Consider the following 17421-nt stretch of genomic DNA (forward strand, 5'->3'; position numbering starts at 1 on the left):
TCCACACGGAACTGTGAAGCTCAGTATACAGCTCTGTCCAATTCCTACGGCCATATCTCCCCGGCATATTCTGCTGAAACATACACATGCTCCTGGTTGTTTCAGGCCCATGGAAAACACCATTTGAAACTATAGTTTTGTTTTATTCTTACGGTAGGAGAAAGACCGAGAATTGATGTTCTAAAACGCTCTCAGTGTTCTTTTATCTATGGTGAAATTTCAAGTTTCATGCCCACATAAAACAGCAGTTAAAACTTTAGTTTGTGTATTTTAGGTTTTTAAATAGGACTCGTTAAAATGAGGATTAAGAACGAGGAAGCGATGTACGCTACAAAAAAAAACACACAAACTTCGTCCTTATTTTAGATTGAGAGAGCAAGTCAAAACTATAGTTTGAACAAAGTTACGAAGATCAGGCGTGATGCAGGATACATGGTGCTGTGTGTTTATTGACAGACCTGTCTTGTGGAAATTTCCGCACGAGATAGCAACACATCGTTGTGCATATGGTGTGTATAGACTATACTGTTTTGTTCGTGTTCTGGAAAATCCAAGATCTTATTTTGTCAGTATGATTTTGCAGTATGTCGGAGAATATTTGTAAGGCCCTTTACCTCATAGTCTGTTTTTGTCTTCGCTTTTGATCATGTTTTGTCAGCCTCTCATACATCAGGTGGCTTTCATCTTGCTCTTTGAGCTGTGTCCAATATGTCACTTAACGTAACATGAGGCACTGATTCTCTGAAAAGTTTGTGACAGTTACGCGAATGTTGTGTTGGACATCGCCCATTGTTTTGAGGTATATTTGACGTGCATGAACAGACGGCCACGATTGAGTTGTTAACTGTCGCACTGAATTCTGGTGGCGAAGGGCGATGCAGCGGCAGTCACTGGTAGGTAAAGTGTTGCATCCTTTTTATGGTTCTTACAAATAGAAAATGAACGGTTGCCGTTACTCAAACGTTCTATTTATCAATTTGCGACATGTTTTGGGCCTACATAGGCCATTATCGGGCGATTCTGGAGGAAACACACAAATTGTGACGGACTGTATATAAACTATATTGCTAGTATAACAAGTTTTTTCTCACCGCGGCTGCCCGGGTTCGATCCCGGGTCTGGTCAAGTGGGATATGTGGTGGACAAAGTGGCGCTGGGGCGGGTTTTCTCCAGTACTTCGGTTCCCCTGCCAATCTTCATTCCACCAATTGCTCCACAATCACCCTCACCTATCATCTGGGGCTGGTACAATAGTCCAGAAGTGGCCGCAGTACAAGGGACTTAGTCCCACCCCACTAGGAAAAAAATGACAAATTTTTGTTAGTTACGTTTGGTAGGAGCCTGTATAATACTAAAGACACTTTAGATTTTAAATTAATAATGTTGAAACGATGCAAAGAGAAGGTCTCCTTGAGACATAGTCTTGAATGTTTGTAGCTGGTCTGGTCGTGGTCGGAGCTTCAGGTTCCTGTGGTGTGTTTGTGTTTTTAATTTTCTAAGTGGAGGATTGCTTCTAGTAGCCATTCTGTCTGCAGTTGTTTGAAGTGGGCCGGGTCTGTAAAGAGTGTAGTTTTTAGTTAAGTTATAATGAAATTTCTGTGTTAAATCAGGCAGCATTTTTATTTTAAAATGTTTATTGTTTGGTATGGCACTATTTACGAGTTAGTTGGTTATAAACAGTATGAACCATATCAGAATATTGTTGGATCACATGGACTAGGAAGACGGAATCACAGAGGTCAAATGCTTATTGACTTTTGTGAACGAAATGGATTGATTGTTACCAACACTTGGTTCAAGANAACTTCAGGATCCACTGCATGAAAATGTACACATCTATAATTATAGCTGTTGCTTTGTGAGGGTGTGGAACCTGTTACAGAAGCCAGAAGAAAAGAGACCAATAGGAAAACCAAGACGTAGGTGGATGGATGGTATTAAAATGGGTCTTAGGTAGGATGTGGTGATATGGACTGGATTGATCTGGCTCAGGATAGGGACCAGTTGAAGGGCTCTTGTGAACACGGTAATGATCCTTCGGGTTCAATAAAATGTTGGGAAATTCTTTAAGTAGGTGAGAGACTGGTATCTTCTCAAGAAGGGCTCAGCACCGTGGAATTAGGTAGTTAGTGGAACTTATTTGTCGTTCTAAGGGAAGAACATTGGTTAAGTAAGTAAAAAAAAGTAAAGGTATCCCTGTAACAGGGCGTGGAGGCTCCATAGGGTTGTGAGATGTTGACGTTCCCACATTTTCTAGACAATAGGCTCATAGATGGCGGCAAGGTTGTCAGCCGTACGCGCCGGCCGCCTTTTACCCCCAAGAATATCCCTGGTACTCATTTCTGTTGGAGGCTGGGTCGACCCCAGGGCCATAGTGCGGCTGGAAGGATTAGGTCAACTGAAGAAAGTCCAACGACCTCATCGGGACTTGACCCCGCGACCTTCCGGCTTGTAGCATAGTGCCTCAACCAACTGCGCTACCGCGTACCCCCTAACATTGGGTTAGTATATTTGAAAAACGGCGCTGAAGAGAATATTTGGACCAAAGAATGAAGAAGTACCAGGAGGCTATATCCAATTATAAAGGTCATACAAAATTTTGTTTGTAAAATCTTAAGGGAAGAGACGTGAGAAAGACTTGGGCATGATGTTGAAATGGATCATAGAGAAGTAGGAAATAAAGGTAATGACAGCATTCACCTGGCTCAGGATGAAGGACCGTTGACCGGCTTATGCAAACACGGTAATGAACCGTCGGGTGCTGTGAAGGACAGGGAATTTTTGTACCGTCAGCTTCATGAGGCTTTGTGAATGGAATTCGTAGCCAGTTACTGTTAATAGCTGGAAGGGTTTAAAGGCAAGTTGGATCGTCAGTGACGGTGAGAATGTATTGTTAAACTGAAACTTTTCAGGCACCACCACCACCACCACCACCGCCGCCGCCGCCCCCACCCCCACCACCGCCGCCGCCGTCGGTAATTGTACTCATAATCAATTTAATTCTTTATTTATTTACATGCCTAGTTCAGCCAGTGGCCAGTTATGGAGTCAGCACGAATACAAACAACGGCAATAAGACAACACAAGGACAAAACAAAGAAATATGATGATGATGATGATAATAATAATTCAATTCAATTCTTTGTTATTTATGTGCCGAGTCAACAGCCGCAAGGCCAATTAAAGACAGAGCACATTGTAGATGTAAGTAATTACATTATAGACCAACACATTATAAGTCAAAAACAAATTACAGGCAAGTACTTGGGAAAACACAGTAATGAAGAAAAGTAAACAAACAAGCAAATAAGTGATGATAATAATAATAATAACAATAACTGAATTGTTCACGTTAGTGTGATCGCTCTTGCTAAAATAATTCAAGTATAAGTTATATAAAATGCTGTAAGGTCTGGATTTTAAATATTCCTTTCTCTGTTATTAAATTCTGGCTGAACTAATTTTGGATATGTCTTGTATTAGCATTAGGAACTGTAGTGCACATTTTTTTTCCCCTTGGCACTACAGCCCCAGTGGGCCTAGGCCTACCTCCATGAACTCCGTTCACTTCGGTTTTTCTAGATCTTACACATTCCATAGGACTCCTTGGGCGAGCGATCAGCTCGTCGCAAGGCCTCTACCTGTAGACAAACACAGAAAAACGCACACAAACATCCATGCCCTGAGTGGGATTCGAACCCACGATCCCGGCTTCCGAGCGAGCGAAGACAGCGCACGCCTTAGACCGCTCGGCTACCGTGACCGGCTGAAGTGCACATACTGTGCGTAATTATGTACAAATCAGTCACCAAGCTGTAATAAAGTTTCCTAATACCGTTCCTCTCCGTCCAGCTTGTGTTCATTTGCAGTGTTATCTTCTTAAGTAGTCCGTCTCCGAAGTTTTTTTTATCAAGAATTTGATGCTGCTAATGGCCATATTTAGATAACTCCAGGTTCTATATAATTCGCGTTTATATTGTCACGTGTCCGGGGTTCCGTGACAAATAATAACGGGGTATGGGTTGGGTGATTGGATTTATTGGTACTTCTATTACAATCACAACCAATTATACAACTCAGTCAATGGCTGCTTAAGGCTCGCTCCAGTCCTTACTAGACTACAAGTGTCTTCTCTTCCACTGTGACTGACTTGATTCTGATTTACAAATCGGTTAGCTTCCGTTGCCCGTTGGTTATCGCCCACAGATGAACGACTGAATTCTCAAACGACTGAATTAAGACTCAACTATGACTGAACTATGCCTTACTTACGACTGAATCGTTCTCTGCGCTGCTCCTCCCTATATAGGCTACCGGAAAACATGGAAACTGTCTGTTGTCACGGAGAACGTGCTTACAGAGCTGTTGTCTAGCAATGGACTTCAACCCTGTTCTTTGCTGCAGGATCGTGTTTGGTGAGCCGTTGGCTAGCAGTGGACTTGCACTCTGGCTCCGCTCTTCCGGCTCTCAGGCGTCATGTCACAGTATTAACAGAGAGATGGACTTACCATAGTATTTGTGAAACATCGATTACGCTAAGCAGGATGTGAACCAGCCAGTGCATCTTCTGTCTCCGTCTCTCTCTCTCTCTGTCCTTTCTGAGAAGAGCAACATTGTTAACTGTGTTCGAAGGGATACAAATCATAGCCTCTTTCACACTTTAAGTTGTGTCAGAAGTACGTAAGGAAAACGTCAGAGCTCTTTATTTTTCTTCTTTCCGTTGTTACAGTGGAACATCCTCCATATCTCACGCATTTAACGTTACAGGCGCTAAAAGTTGTGGCTTTGGGAATGCTCTTCACCCATTCTGCGTGTCTGATGTCGAATTCTACTGACATCTGGTCCTGCATCATACGGCGCGGTCTGTGTCTATATAAACTGAATGATCTTGGAAGCAGAGTATGCCGTGTTCTGATGGGGTACCTAAAAGTAGATCATGCAGCCTGAAAACACGTGTGGTCCAAGGTGCTTCTTTCTGCATAATCATTTCTGCGTTATATTTGGGGAGCACCCACTTAGGAACATTAGCTTTTGTTTCATATGGGCGAGAAGCTTGGTATTTCACCCTTAGAGAAGTGAATATATTGGAAGAGGCTGAGAAAATAACAGGATGATAGTGAAAATTGCACTGTGGGCTTCTTTGTTAGTATTCTCATTAACAAGTGGATGAGGATGGCAGGGCATGTAGCAGACATGGGAAAGATATGAAATACATACAAAATTTTGATCGGAAACCCTGAAGAGAGGGACTAGTCAGGAACTACAGGTATATGTGGGTTTAATATTAAAATAGATCTTGTAAGATTTTAGGTTTTCACGGCGGTACCTATGAAGGATGCCGTCTTCTGGAATGTGGCACCGTGTAGATATTTTATTAACCGACGTTTCGGAGGAACGCATCACCTCCATCTTCAGGGTATGAGAAATCCGCGAGCGATGAACCAGCGTAAGCAGGTGTCTGTAGACTTGTACCCTGAAGATGGAGGCGATACATTCCTCTGAAATGTCTGTTAACAAAATGCGTATCTACACGACACCACATCCCAGAAGACGGCATACTTCAGAATAGATCTTAAGGCGCGTCCACATTACTCGTGCTCGTGCGTCAGAAGCTTACTGCTGCCGGAAAATCAGGATCTGGAGCTGACGAAGTGGACTCCCAAACTGGTTTGCATACAAAGCCTTCGCATTTCTTCACAACAGATATCAGCTGCAGATCCTGATTTTCCGGCAGGAGTAGGCTTCTGACGCACGAGCACGAGTAATGTGGACGGGCTTTTACAGAAACAGGATATGAGGATGTGAGCTCTAGTCATGTGACAGAGGACAGGGCATAATGGCGTTCTCATTGTAACATAATGAGTTTCAAAAAAGGATTTTTTATTATTAGCTTTCGGACACTGCCGCACGGAATTTGTTTAGTGTTTAGTTGAGAATGGGCTTATAACTTCACTGGGTTATCAGGCGAATATACAAATATCGCATTTAAATTGTCCAGGACGCTTTATTCTCTATCGGAATTCCGTGTTTTATGTTATGTAACCTCTGTTGTGCGGAACGAACCAATTGTAACGCACACATCACCGACTGTTAGTTTCAACTTTTATTGCTACGATAAGCGCTGAGACTCTTTTGGGTGGATGATGGACCCAGTTAGGCCGCCAGGGTGTGTCTCTGTGTAACTCAGTGAGTTATGGATAGATGGATAATAGAAATATTAAGAGGTAAATAGGTTGTAAGCCGGTCACGGTAGCCGAGCGGTCTAAGGCATGTACTATCTTCGCTCGCTCGGAAGCCGGGATCGTGGGTTCGAATCCCACTCAGGGCATAGATGTTTAGTTTGTGTGTGTGCGTTTTTCTGTGTTTGTGTACAGGTAGAGGCCTTGCGACGAGCTGATCACCCGCCCAAGGAGTCCTACCGAATGTCTAAGATCTAGAAAAACCGAAGTGAACGGAGAAGTTCATGGAGGTAGGCCTAGGCCCACTGGGGCTGTAGTGCCAAGGAAAAAAAATAGGTTGTAAGGCTGTGAAAGGAAGTGGCTGATTATGGGTTGAGTGAGCACAAAACGTGAGCAGTAAGATGTTGGTCTAAAGGAGATACAATTAAGGAACCATACCCTTTTGGCTTCAGATCATTAAGTGGAAACACGATGTACAATTTTCGGCAAACATTAAACAAGTTTTGGGAAGAACTAATCGCCTACTTTATTTCGATACTACACAAGCTGCATAGAAGGACGCGTCCAAACAGTTCTTCTATTGTTGCGTGTGTATTCGTTGCCGCGGTAACATTTTTACTGAGCCGTTGTCTACCAGCGATAAGAGGTTACACGTACACACGCACAGACCGATGGGAGGAATTTATAAAGTACGCCATATAGATGGGCCCACGTGCCGTGATACACATACAAAGTTTGATGAAGATCGGTTCAGGAATTCTGAAGTTGATGGTAGGGAGCGGGGGGGGGGGTTACTCAGACATAGCGTGGTGATCTTCCAGGGATTGTTTCTCTTTTTGGATACACTGTACTTTGTAAAGTTAAATCCTTGTAACAGGCCGTGGAGGCCCACAGGCTTGTGAGATGTCGAGGCTACCACATTTTATACACAATCGGCTCGCAGATAGCGGTGAGGTCAGCCTTACGCGCCGGCCGCCCTTTACCCCCCATGAAGATTCCTGGTACTCATTTCTGTTAAAGCAAGGGTCTCCAAACTACGGCCCGCGGGCCACATCCGGCATTTGGATGCCAGTGCTCAGGAAATTAGATGGTTTCAAAATCTGTTTGACTGTGATGCTGCAGATGTCCCAAGTCAAATTCAAATGGAAATTATTGAACTTCAGGAAAATTATCACATTAAAGACAAATACAAGGAAGGAAATTTGATCGAATTTTATAAATTTCTGAACTCTGAGCAATTTCCAAAATTAAAGAAATTTGCTTGTAAATTTATCTCCATTTTTGGGACGACATATCTGTGTGAACATACTTTTTCCCAGATGAAGTACATCAAGTCGAAATACAGGGCAAATTTATCCGATGAACATTTAAAGTCGCTACTTGTGATTAGCGTTTCAAAATTTGAACCTCAATTTAATCAGATTTTAAGAATGCAAAAAGAGTTCAATCATTCACATTAATTCTTTTATTGTAATTTGTGATGAAAATATGAGCATTTGCTGCTACTGTCTGTTGTCATTAATATACGATAATTTATTCTCACGTGCTTTGTATTTAGTTTATGAAATTCTATGCTTTCAATAAAACTCATATACCTAGAGTTATTAATTTCTCATTTTATCCGGCCCGTTGAAAGTGCTGAATTAAGTAATGTGGTCCGCGTTTAGAAACGTTTGGAGACCCCTGTGTTAGAGGGTCAGTCGACCTCAGGGCCATAGTGCGGCTGGAAGGATAAAGTCAATTGAAAAATCCAATGATCTCATCGGGAATCGAACTCGCGACCTTCCGGCTTGTAGCGTAGTGCCTCAGCCAGAGTGAGCTACAATATATAATCCTTGGATAAACATAATTCTGATGGACATTTTAGCCTGAGAAGATGTCTTGAATCGCTTTTAACGCAAGTAGGCTTGCACTAATTACTGGTATGTCCGGTTTACAACGCACGTACCAGCATTTTCCAAATGCCTTCATCGCCATTTTGCATCCCACATTGGCCTCGATGTTCATTTATCCCAGATACAAATCTGCTGTTGACAACCAATCAGCAGTAGCAGTTGTATGCATGAGATCATGAATTATTCATTCATTGTATGTGGTGAAATACACAGCATGTCGACAGATGCCTTCACTACGAGCCATAGACTGTAATTATCTATAAAAATAAGCCTGTGTTTTATGATGTCTTTTTTTAAGTAAGATTTATTTTTGAGAAAATTATTTTTAAATTCTATGTCAGCTTCAAATCAAATGAGGTTTATTGGTTTTACTTTCTCATCAACGTAATATGAACTAATATATGGAGCTGAGCCCTTCTTGAGAAGCCTACTGTTGTGCGGCTACTCAAGAATATATGCTGGTTTGAGAATATAGTATCATTTACTCATGGAGCTGAGCCCTTCTTCAGAAGCCTTCTATTGTGCAGCTACTCAAGAATATATGCTGGTCTGAGAATATAGTATCACTCACTCATGGAGCTGAGCCCTTCTTCAGAAGCCTCCTGTTGTGCAGCTACTCAAGAATATATGCTGGTTTGAGATTATAGTATGAAAGTGGAAAATTCAATCTAAAGGTTGTGACGGATTAATGTGTTTTGAACACCCCTCAGTACGGGGAAGTTATCATTTGTCTGTCTTTTTGTATGTATGGATGTGAGTCTCCCCAACGCCTGAACGATTGGCCTGATTTAGTTGCAGAAGTATTCAGGAGATCATTCACCCAAGGTCGGTGAGTGGCGAATCTGAACATTCCAGCTCCAAAATAGGGGCCCTTCAGATGAGTCCGAAAACACATTTTTTGACGATTTGATTGCATTTCAGTAATTTTTGGAGAATATATCCACGAATGAAACTTCTTAAGTCGTGTTTTTTTTTTTTAAATAACAGTAGCGCTCTAGGGACCCAAACACGAAATATCAGTTTTCTCGAAACGGCCTTTGCCAGGCAGTTCATTGTTATTCAGTATTCAGCAACGAGCAGTGTTCTACCGCGTAAAAATTTATTTCATTCCCAAAGTAATGTACTTGGGGCCGTCGTATATTCTAATGTATATGCAGTGCCTTTGTCCCGACTTTATACCTTATAGTCCAGCTAAGAAAGTAGTATTACAATTTTCTCGTCGGTTTTCCACAATAAGCGGGTTTCTAATGGGAAATGTACATTGTATTAAGATCTGTAACTTTTAGTTGAACCATTTCTTTTTTGATTTGTTGAATTTTTAACAAAATATTGGAAAATAATATCTGGATATGTGGTGGGTTTATGTTCTTAATAATGGATTTGTGTCCTCAGTAAATGAATATCAAAGCCAGTGAGGCATGAAAGTTGCAAGCGGACGAACTCAGAAAATATTTGCGCAGTGCACGAGGAGAATTATGAACTTTACGGGACAGACTTATATTGATGATCTGTTGACACTTCAGAACGTTACAAATGTGATCGGTATGCAATTTTTTGATGAAAATGGTTTTCTATGTTTCAGATTGATGGCGCGCCAGCGGTAGTACAGCCCCTCAGCTCTTCCTCCCAGAAGAGACGAGGAAGAATTCATCCACAATCCTTCACCAACTCCCCTTCCCTTATTCCCTTCTCCGCCCAAAACCCTCTCTCATAACCATAACCATGGACCACAGTGTGAAAGCCATGAACTCTCACCGTAAACTGGCCTTTTCCCGCCTTCTAAACCGCCACCGGTTCGAAAATGACGAGCTGGAGAGTCTGTACCAGCGGTACATCTTCAAACTCCAGCACTCATCCGTGGCAAGTGTCGTGGCGCTGTTCGTGATCCTGACGGGCATCCTGGCTAACCTGAGCCTCGCCTATGCGCAGGCGCCCACTGCGCAGAATATCTACCACAGCCTCCACTGTCTCCTGTTCGCACTGCTCCTTGCCTTTCTCAACACTCGACTGATGCAGGACGCCTACCTCCTCTGGGTGTGCTATGCCATCCTGTTCTTCTGCACCACCTTCTGCGCCGTTGCCATGCCCCTTGGTGAGTGTTCTTTCCCTTCTTGTACATTCTTTATGCCTTACGGTAAGGTAGCGTTATCTTCAACTGCAGCCTTCGCATGTGTTTCCTGATCGAGAATAGGTTCAAGGTATGACTAAATATGTGATAATTGTTTGTCATGCTTTTAGGTATGCTAAAAAGGCCAAATTTTCTTCTGTCTGCTTGTTTTGTGTATTATAATATTAGATGGTAACCTAGTGTACTGTGAGCACTGGTTGCAATTGTAGCTCATGGAGGCTAGACTGTTAGCAAAGGTAAAAGAAAGTAAAGTTGTTCCTATGCTTAACTAATTAAGCACTGCGCCATGAAGGCGTATGGAAGAGTGGCTATACGTATAGATCCACATTTTCTTGACCTCGGCACTAGTTGGAGGTGAGTGGTCAGTTTGACGCCTCAGCCGCTTTACCCCCTGGGAAAGAGTCCTCTCTACCTATTGTATAGGAGGCTGGGTGTGCCCCAGAGCCGGTCTGGAGGACGTGGAGAAGAGAAAATTCTTGACCCTACCGAGACTCGAACTCTGATCCCCCACCCCCCTCAGTCGTTCATTCCGTTGGCAGCCGTTATACCGACTGCGCTATCCCGGCTCCTAGACTGTTGGTAGGAACTATTACTTTCAAATAGATTCTAAAGGGATCTGACGATGGTGTGTAACATCAGAATTACTGGGGTTTTTTGCTATTTCCATCGCCCGCTATTCTAGAGACTAGAAAACACGACGTTTCGGAAACTCGGTCTGTTACCGTCCTCAGGAGAGGGGGAAGACGCCTACTCAGTTGTGTCCCTTAGAAAGGGCTAACCAGTAATGCAGTATAGCTCTTTCTAAGGGACCCAACTGAGTAGGTGTCTTCTCCTCGCCTGAGGACGGTAACAGGCCGAGTTTCCGAATCGTCGTGTTTTCTACTCTCTAGAATAACGGACGATGAAAGAAGTCCAAAAACCCAGTAATTCCTAGCGGCTTTAACCTGTGAGGTAGATATTGCTTCGCTATACCGAGAGACGCAAACATTTCAGAAATTGATTTTGATGTTATTTAACTACGCTGTTCCAGATGAAAATTTATACATTATTCACAGAATTGACAATGTTCTATGTGTCGAAGTATTATGCTCCCATATTCGTAAACATAACACACAGTAGAATGGAAAAAAAATAAGAAACGAAAATGACACAGCATTTGCGTTAATGAAGTTCCTCTTGTAATGCTGTGCACATTCGAGCATTTCTGATGTTGAGCTTCAGTGGCTACCGTAAATCTGTGCTTTGGTACTCAACATTTTCTTCTTGTCCAGAGGTTTCAGTAAAATTTAATTGTTTATTTACCCTGCGCCAAAGTCATGGGACATTACATGCTGGAGCCTACGAAATAGGTCTACCTCTCCCCTTTCAACAATCTGGAAAATATTTCATTCATAACAACTCGAACAAAGTTGCAAAAATGGTTCAGGTACTGTCGTCTTAAATATCTTCGGCTTCCTCTTCTTTTGCTTGTGGCTAAACGAATTTTCCGAGCACATCAGTGCACATGTTCCAGGGTATGGTAGTCTCAGAAGGGTATAAATGTGGGCCGAAATGGAATGTCTCGATATCTGTCACATTGCACTGAATCTTTCTAATGCAAATTCTGATGTATCGCTTTGGGTTTTGTTTCGTTCAAATACGTGTCGTGGCTGCAACAATGTGACATTTCTTGCACAAGGAGCATAGTTTATGGCCACTATATGGTATTGAATGCGGTGAGAACATAAAAGTTTGAGTGAAGTGTGGCTAATGTTAGGAAGGAGACCGCGGCTTATTCGAAAACAGGCTTGGTATCCCAGCATTTGCTTGGAGAGACTGAAGAATACCACGAAATATCATAATCAGGGCAGTGGTAATCGGACAAGCTGTCAAAAACTCGAATTAGATACATCTATAATGATAGTGCAATAAAAGATCGCTTCTTTGGTGCTTGCTTGGTAAGACTGACATTGCCCTATAGGAAGGAAAAGTGTGGCCCGCGAAAAATCCAATCTGACCGGCAAAATTCAGTTGTTAATAATGTGACTCTGGTTATGTTTTTAGTTTCCATAAATAAGGCAAAAAATCACAAAATAAAGCAAAAATAGAATCTAAATATACGCTTGAGTTCCGGGTTTTGAGTCTGTATTACTCGAATTAATCTTCACTGTTTTCATATTTTGTACTTACAGCGGGGGTTGAAAGAAGGCGAGAGGACCCGCGCAGAATTCTTTTAGTACGTAACTTCTTGGCTGCACCAATCAGATGTTGGGGCCATCTGTCTAATTTAATTATTAATAATGAACATTTTTAGCAATTCTGTGGTCGTTGAAAATGATTGACGAACGTCATGAAGCAGAGACCATGAGAAACGGATATTCGCAGCCCGTCGCTCTGCTAGTCAGAAGATTCAGACCCTTTTATGGAACACGAAGGTTCATTGCCGTGTTCCAAGAGCCTGCCACTGGACTCTAACTGGAGACAAATTAATCTATTCAACACCCATCCATTTTAATATTACCTTCCCGTCCAGACTTACGCCTCCCGAATGATATCTTTCATTCCAGATTTTCCACTGAAACGTATGATATTCTGATCTGTCATGAGGTCTTCATGCCCCAGTCATTGACCCCTTCCTGAATTTATCACCCTTATAACGTATATCAGACTGATGCAGGAAGAGGCTGTTTGTTACTTCAGTGCACTAAGTTGTATCCCAGGGTAGTGAACTAAATATTGAACCCTTCTGTCTGATGGAGGCTGCAGTAAACTGGTTCGGGAACTTACATGATATGGTTGTGTGTGCTTGTATGCAGGTCCAGAAGATCCCACCGCAGGTGGAGGGGGGATGGGAGTCGAGACGCGGCGTGTGCTGGCAGAGGGCGTGTGGCAGGTGGTTTTTGTCGTGTTCCTGGCATACGCCATGATGCCTCTAAAGACGTGGGTGGCTGCTGTGTTCGGAGTGTTCCTGCCAGTGGTGCACGTTATTGTGGCAGCCATCTTTGCAAAGGAATTCCCATCTCTTACTTGGCAACAGGTATGTGTTCGCCGCCAGAAATGCCAGTTAATACCTGTCATTCTTCTTCGAGATTTAGTACTTGGAATTACTGGTGTTAATGCGACAGACATTGTTTATTGGGAACCGACGCAACTGAACGTCGTTCAGGTGGTTAGCATACCTGTTTCGTACTCCGGAGTTCTCGGTCTCGGATGTAGGGTTAGAGACTGGCTGTCCTGACGGAGGAGTTTCAAGGTTGCCCCTATTTCTTCCAATCAGTTACCGTAACAGTATCCTCGGATTAGTCCACAACCTCTAGCTTTAAAATTCTTTGTAGTTACATTTCATTCATTCATTCGTTCATTCATTCATTTATTCATCTATTCATCCATCCATCCATCCAATGGGTCTACAGCCCTTTATTGGGCCTTGGCTCTTCTTCAGTTTCCTAATCTATTTTACACAGACGGTAGGACTCCTCGGACGAGTGATCAGCCCGTCGCAAGGTCTCTACCTGAACACAGGACAACACAAACAGAGAATAAACGCATACACAGACATCGTTGCCTTGAGTGGGACTCGTACTCATAGTCCCACCGTTTGAGAGAGCGAAGACAGTTCGCGTCTTAGACCGCGCGGCCAACGTGATCAGCTTGCAGTTACATTATTCGCTGATAATTCTTTCCACCTCCGCAACAGAAACTGACAACGTCTTGACTTCCAGTTGCTATATTCGAAGTATTATAGACACACGGAGCCAAATTTGGAGTTACCCCACTCGAAGTAAGATAGGTTAATATACAGACTTGGATTGTGACTGTGAAAATACTGAAAAATGATTGGACACCTGTTGTCTTTGATTCCAGAACTTTTATCAGTTAAATACAAGATTTTGAGCCACACTGCCTGTGGTGTTATGGGATGTTGCACATGAGTGAAAAGTTACCCGAAAGTATTCCAAAGGATATTTTTGTTAGGAATTTCCACGAAATGCAGACGGATTGGCGTGTCGTGCCAACATTCCGCGCGTAAATGTCGCCTAGTTGCCACTTCCTCAGGAATGTTTTGACAGTCTCCCAAACTTGATGGTTCGTCCAGCCCTCAGACACAGAGATGGAAGTGGAATTAGTGGGAATGCAAAGAGTGGCTTAGGTTTATGCGATGGCACAGCAAGAGTGTCATATTCGAACTAGGTGTTCCGGTAAATATGCGGGAAACATAATTTCAAGCAGTTCTGGTCACTCAGGTCTATATTAATCCTTAGTTTCCTTAAATTATCTGGCCATTTTTTTTCATTTACTGGTTGTTTGATAAATTGGTGAATCTGCAAGTCACAATAGGGGATTAGCGACCCCGTCGTGGAGGGGGGGAAATGGAGGTGTTAGATTGTTCCGAATCAGATCAGAAGATTTCCCACGTTCATGTTGATTTTTTCGCTTTTTAAAACATTTCTTAATAGACTTTTATATTTTTCTAAGATCTCTCGCCATATGTAACTTGAAAACATTGTATTGAAAAGTGATAAAATAATATGGCGTATTTGCTCAAGGCAAGAACTGTGGAGCCAGAGAAACAGCCGTCGCTAGGTAATGCTCGCTCGCAACAATAGAGGAATTGTCACGATACGAGAAGTGACGCGTACAGCCGTTGCTATAAATCGATTTGGTAAGCACGTTTCCGCGGAGACGAATTCATGCAGTAATCTTGCTTTCTGTGCGGTCCGTGCCGAGGGATTTGTATCAGTTGAGTTCCGGAGTTGACAGTTGGCACAATAATTGAGAATAAATGGCAAGAAAGGAATTAGACTATGCAAGGAAGACATAGTGTGCCGCAGTGACAGTGAGACTGTTATAAGTCCGTTGCCACGATACGACTAGTGAAGGCTGAGAAGACTTAGCATGTCCTAGTGATATGTAAAGTGTGTAGACCAGCGATAGCGCTTTATTACTTGCAGTTGCGAGTGTTGCGTATAAGGTGTCAGTAAATCCAATCCAAACTCCGTATTGAAAAGGTAAAAAACTGTCGCTGTAAAAGGCTGTGGAGGCCCGTAGGGTTGTGAGACGTCGAGACTCATATTTTCTAGACAGTCGACTCACTGATGGCTGTGAGGTTGTCAGTCTTACACGCTGGCTGCCCTTTTACCTCCAGGAAGATTTCTGGTTCTCATTTCTGTTGGAGGCTGAGTCGACCCCAGCTAAAAGACTAGGTCAATTGAAAAATTTAACGACCTCATCGGGAATCGAACCTGCGAACTTCCTGCTTGTAGCATAATGTGTGGAAGGTAGTTAATGTAAAAGGTATCCCTGTGACATATCGTGGAGGCCCATAGGGTTGTGAGACGTCGAGGCTTCCACATTTTCTAGATAATCGGCTCACAGATGGCGGTGACGTCAGCCGTACGCCCAAGTTTAAATTTATTTTAATGTTAAGTATGAGTTAATAGACTGTATTGAACTGGCTCAGAATTGAGTCAGATGGCGGGCTTTTGTGAAAGCCGTATTGGACTTTAGTTTGCATGAAAGCAGGTAATTCTTTGTAAGTACTTTGTTAGTAGTACCCTGCACTGTGGCATAGTTAGAAGTACTGCACTGCACTGTGAACTTGCTACAAGGAATACTTTGTACTATGGGATTCATTCATTCATATTTCCTGTTGCTCCCACCTGGAGCAGAGGGCATCTGTGAAACGCTTCGTTTCACTTCAGTTTTTAATTTTATACACGGTCGATAGGACTCCTTGGACAGAGGATCAGCCCGTCGCAAGGCCTCTACCTGCACAGAACACAAACACAGAACAAATTTAGACAGACACTCATGCCTAGAATTGGATTCGAACCCACGACCCCAGTGTTCGAGCGGGCGAAGACAGTTCGTGCCTTAGACTGCGCGCCCACTGTGATGTACCATGGGATAAGTAATAAGTGATGGTGTTGGTGCGTGTTTTTGTGTTCGGGCCCTCAGCTTTGCCACAGACCTACGCACGAGTGCTGGATAAGAAGGGGCAGCTGCATTTGGTAGTGATATAAGAGTGCTGTCTGTTTTATGCTCGCGCCGTTTGACCTCTACAATTACTTCTCAGACTCTTAAGATGCGTCGTTAATGCGTGCTCATGCTTGGCGTTCTCATAGCTGTCTCTGTTATGTACTGTATATACTGCTGCTGCGAGGCGTATGGAGGCCCCATGATAACTGCTGTTTCTCTCCTCTTGCTCCCACTTCGGAGCATAGAGCTGATTTCTGAGTTTCATGATCATTTTTACAGACGGTAGGACTCCTTGAACGGGTGATCAGCTCGTCGCAAGGCCTCTACCTAAACACAGGGCATCACAAACACATAATAAACACATACACATACCAAACATCCATGCTTTATGTGGGCGTCGACCCCACGATTCCAGCTTCCAAGCGAGCGAAGTCAGTACATGCCTCAGACCGCTCGGCTACCATGACCGGAATAAAGGAAATTAAGGGATATTAATTATGCTTCTGGTGCATTGTTAAGCAGTGTAAGTACGTATCTCTAGTTGATCATCTTTGTCAAGAAAACCGATCGTAAGGTAAATTCCCTGTACTTAATTAAGCATCATGGCATGAAGACGTATGGGATATTGGAAGTACAGCTCCACCATTCTTGACCTTGACACCAGATGTAGCAGAATAGTAAGCTTCACGTCTCGGCTGCTTTACCCCCTTGGAAAGAGCCCTCATTACCGTTTAGATTGGAGGCTGAATGAGCTCCAGAGCCGGCCTGGGCGCTGTGAAGAAAACATCCCTCTTCCCTCTCGGAAATCGAACCCCGGTCGTACAGCCCATAGGCCTTCGCTATACCGACCAAGCTATCCCAGCTCCCGAAGAAAAGCAATGCGGGGTCCAAAATTGTAAAGATGATAATGAAGAAAAAAAACGTGTTCTTCAACTGCGTTAAAACCGGTTTTATTTTTTCAGTAACGAGTGATTCACTCCTTCATTTGAATGCCTGTACTTTTGTGCCCCTGTAATACCGAAGCAACGACGTAGCTTTGATAATACAGTGCCAAGTAACAGCTGCGTAAACAGGCGACAGCACAATAGCCGTTGCTAGGGAACAGCTCTGTGAACCCGTTTTCCCGGCAACCAGATAACACGCAGTGATGGAACAGACGTTTTCTTTGCTTTCCGTGCCTGGGTTATATAACGATGACTAGGACTACGAGTATACCGCCAGTCGTGAAGTAACTTTGACTTTGACTTTACCTCCACCGTAG

General features: G+C 43.2%; 1 protein-coding gene across 6 annotated transcripts in view; it reads left to right on the forward strand.

Annotated features, from left to right (window-relative positions):
• Window positions 1-17421, forward strand: part of LOC111871901 (Ca(2+)/calmodulin-responsive adenylate cyclase) — a 375443-nt gene that overhangs the window by 247140 nt on the left and 110882 nt on the right. For all 6 annotated transcript variants that reach the window (XM_023865290.2, XM_023865293.2, XM_023865296.2 and 3 more), the window contains exons 3-4: window positions 9657-10166; window positions 12998-13218. In XM_023865290.2, coding sequence (XP_023721058.1) covers window positions 9797-10166; window positions 12998-13218 — 591 coding nt within the window. In that variant the 5' untranslated portion in view covers window positions 9657-9796. The remainder of the gene's footprint in view (window positions 1-9656; window positions 10167-12997; window positions 13219-17421) is intronic.

The sequence above is a fragment of the Cryptotermes secundus genome, unplaced genomic scaffold (assembly GCF_002891405.2).
Source record: "Cryptotermes secundus unplaced genomic scaffold, Csec_1.0 scaffold1350, whole genome shotgun sequence".
NCBI classification, from domain to species: domain Eukaryota; kingdom Metazoa; phylum Arthropoda; class Insecta; order Blattodea; family Kalotermitidae; genus Cryptotermes; species Cryptotermes secundus.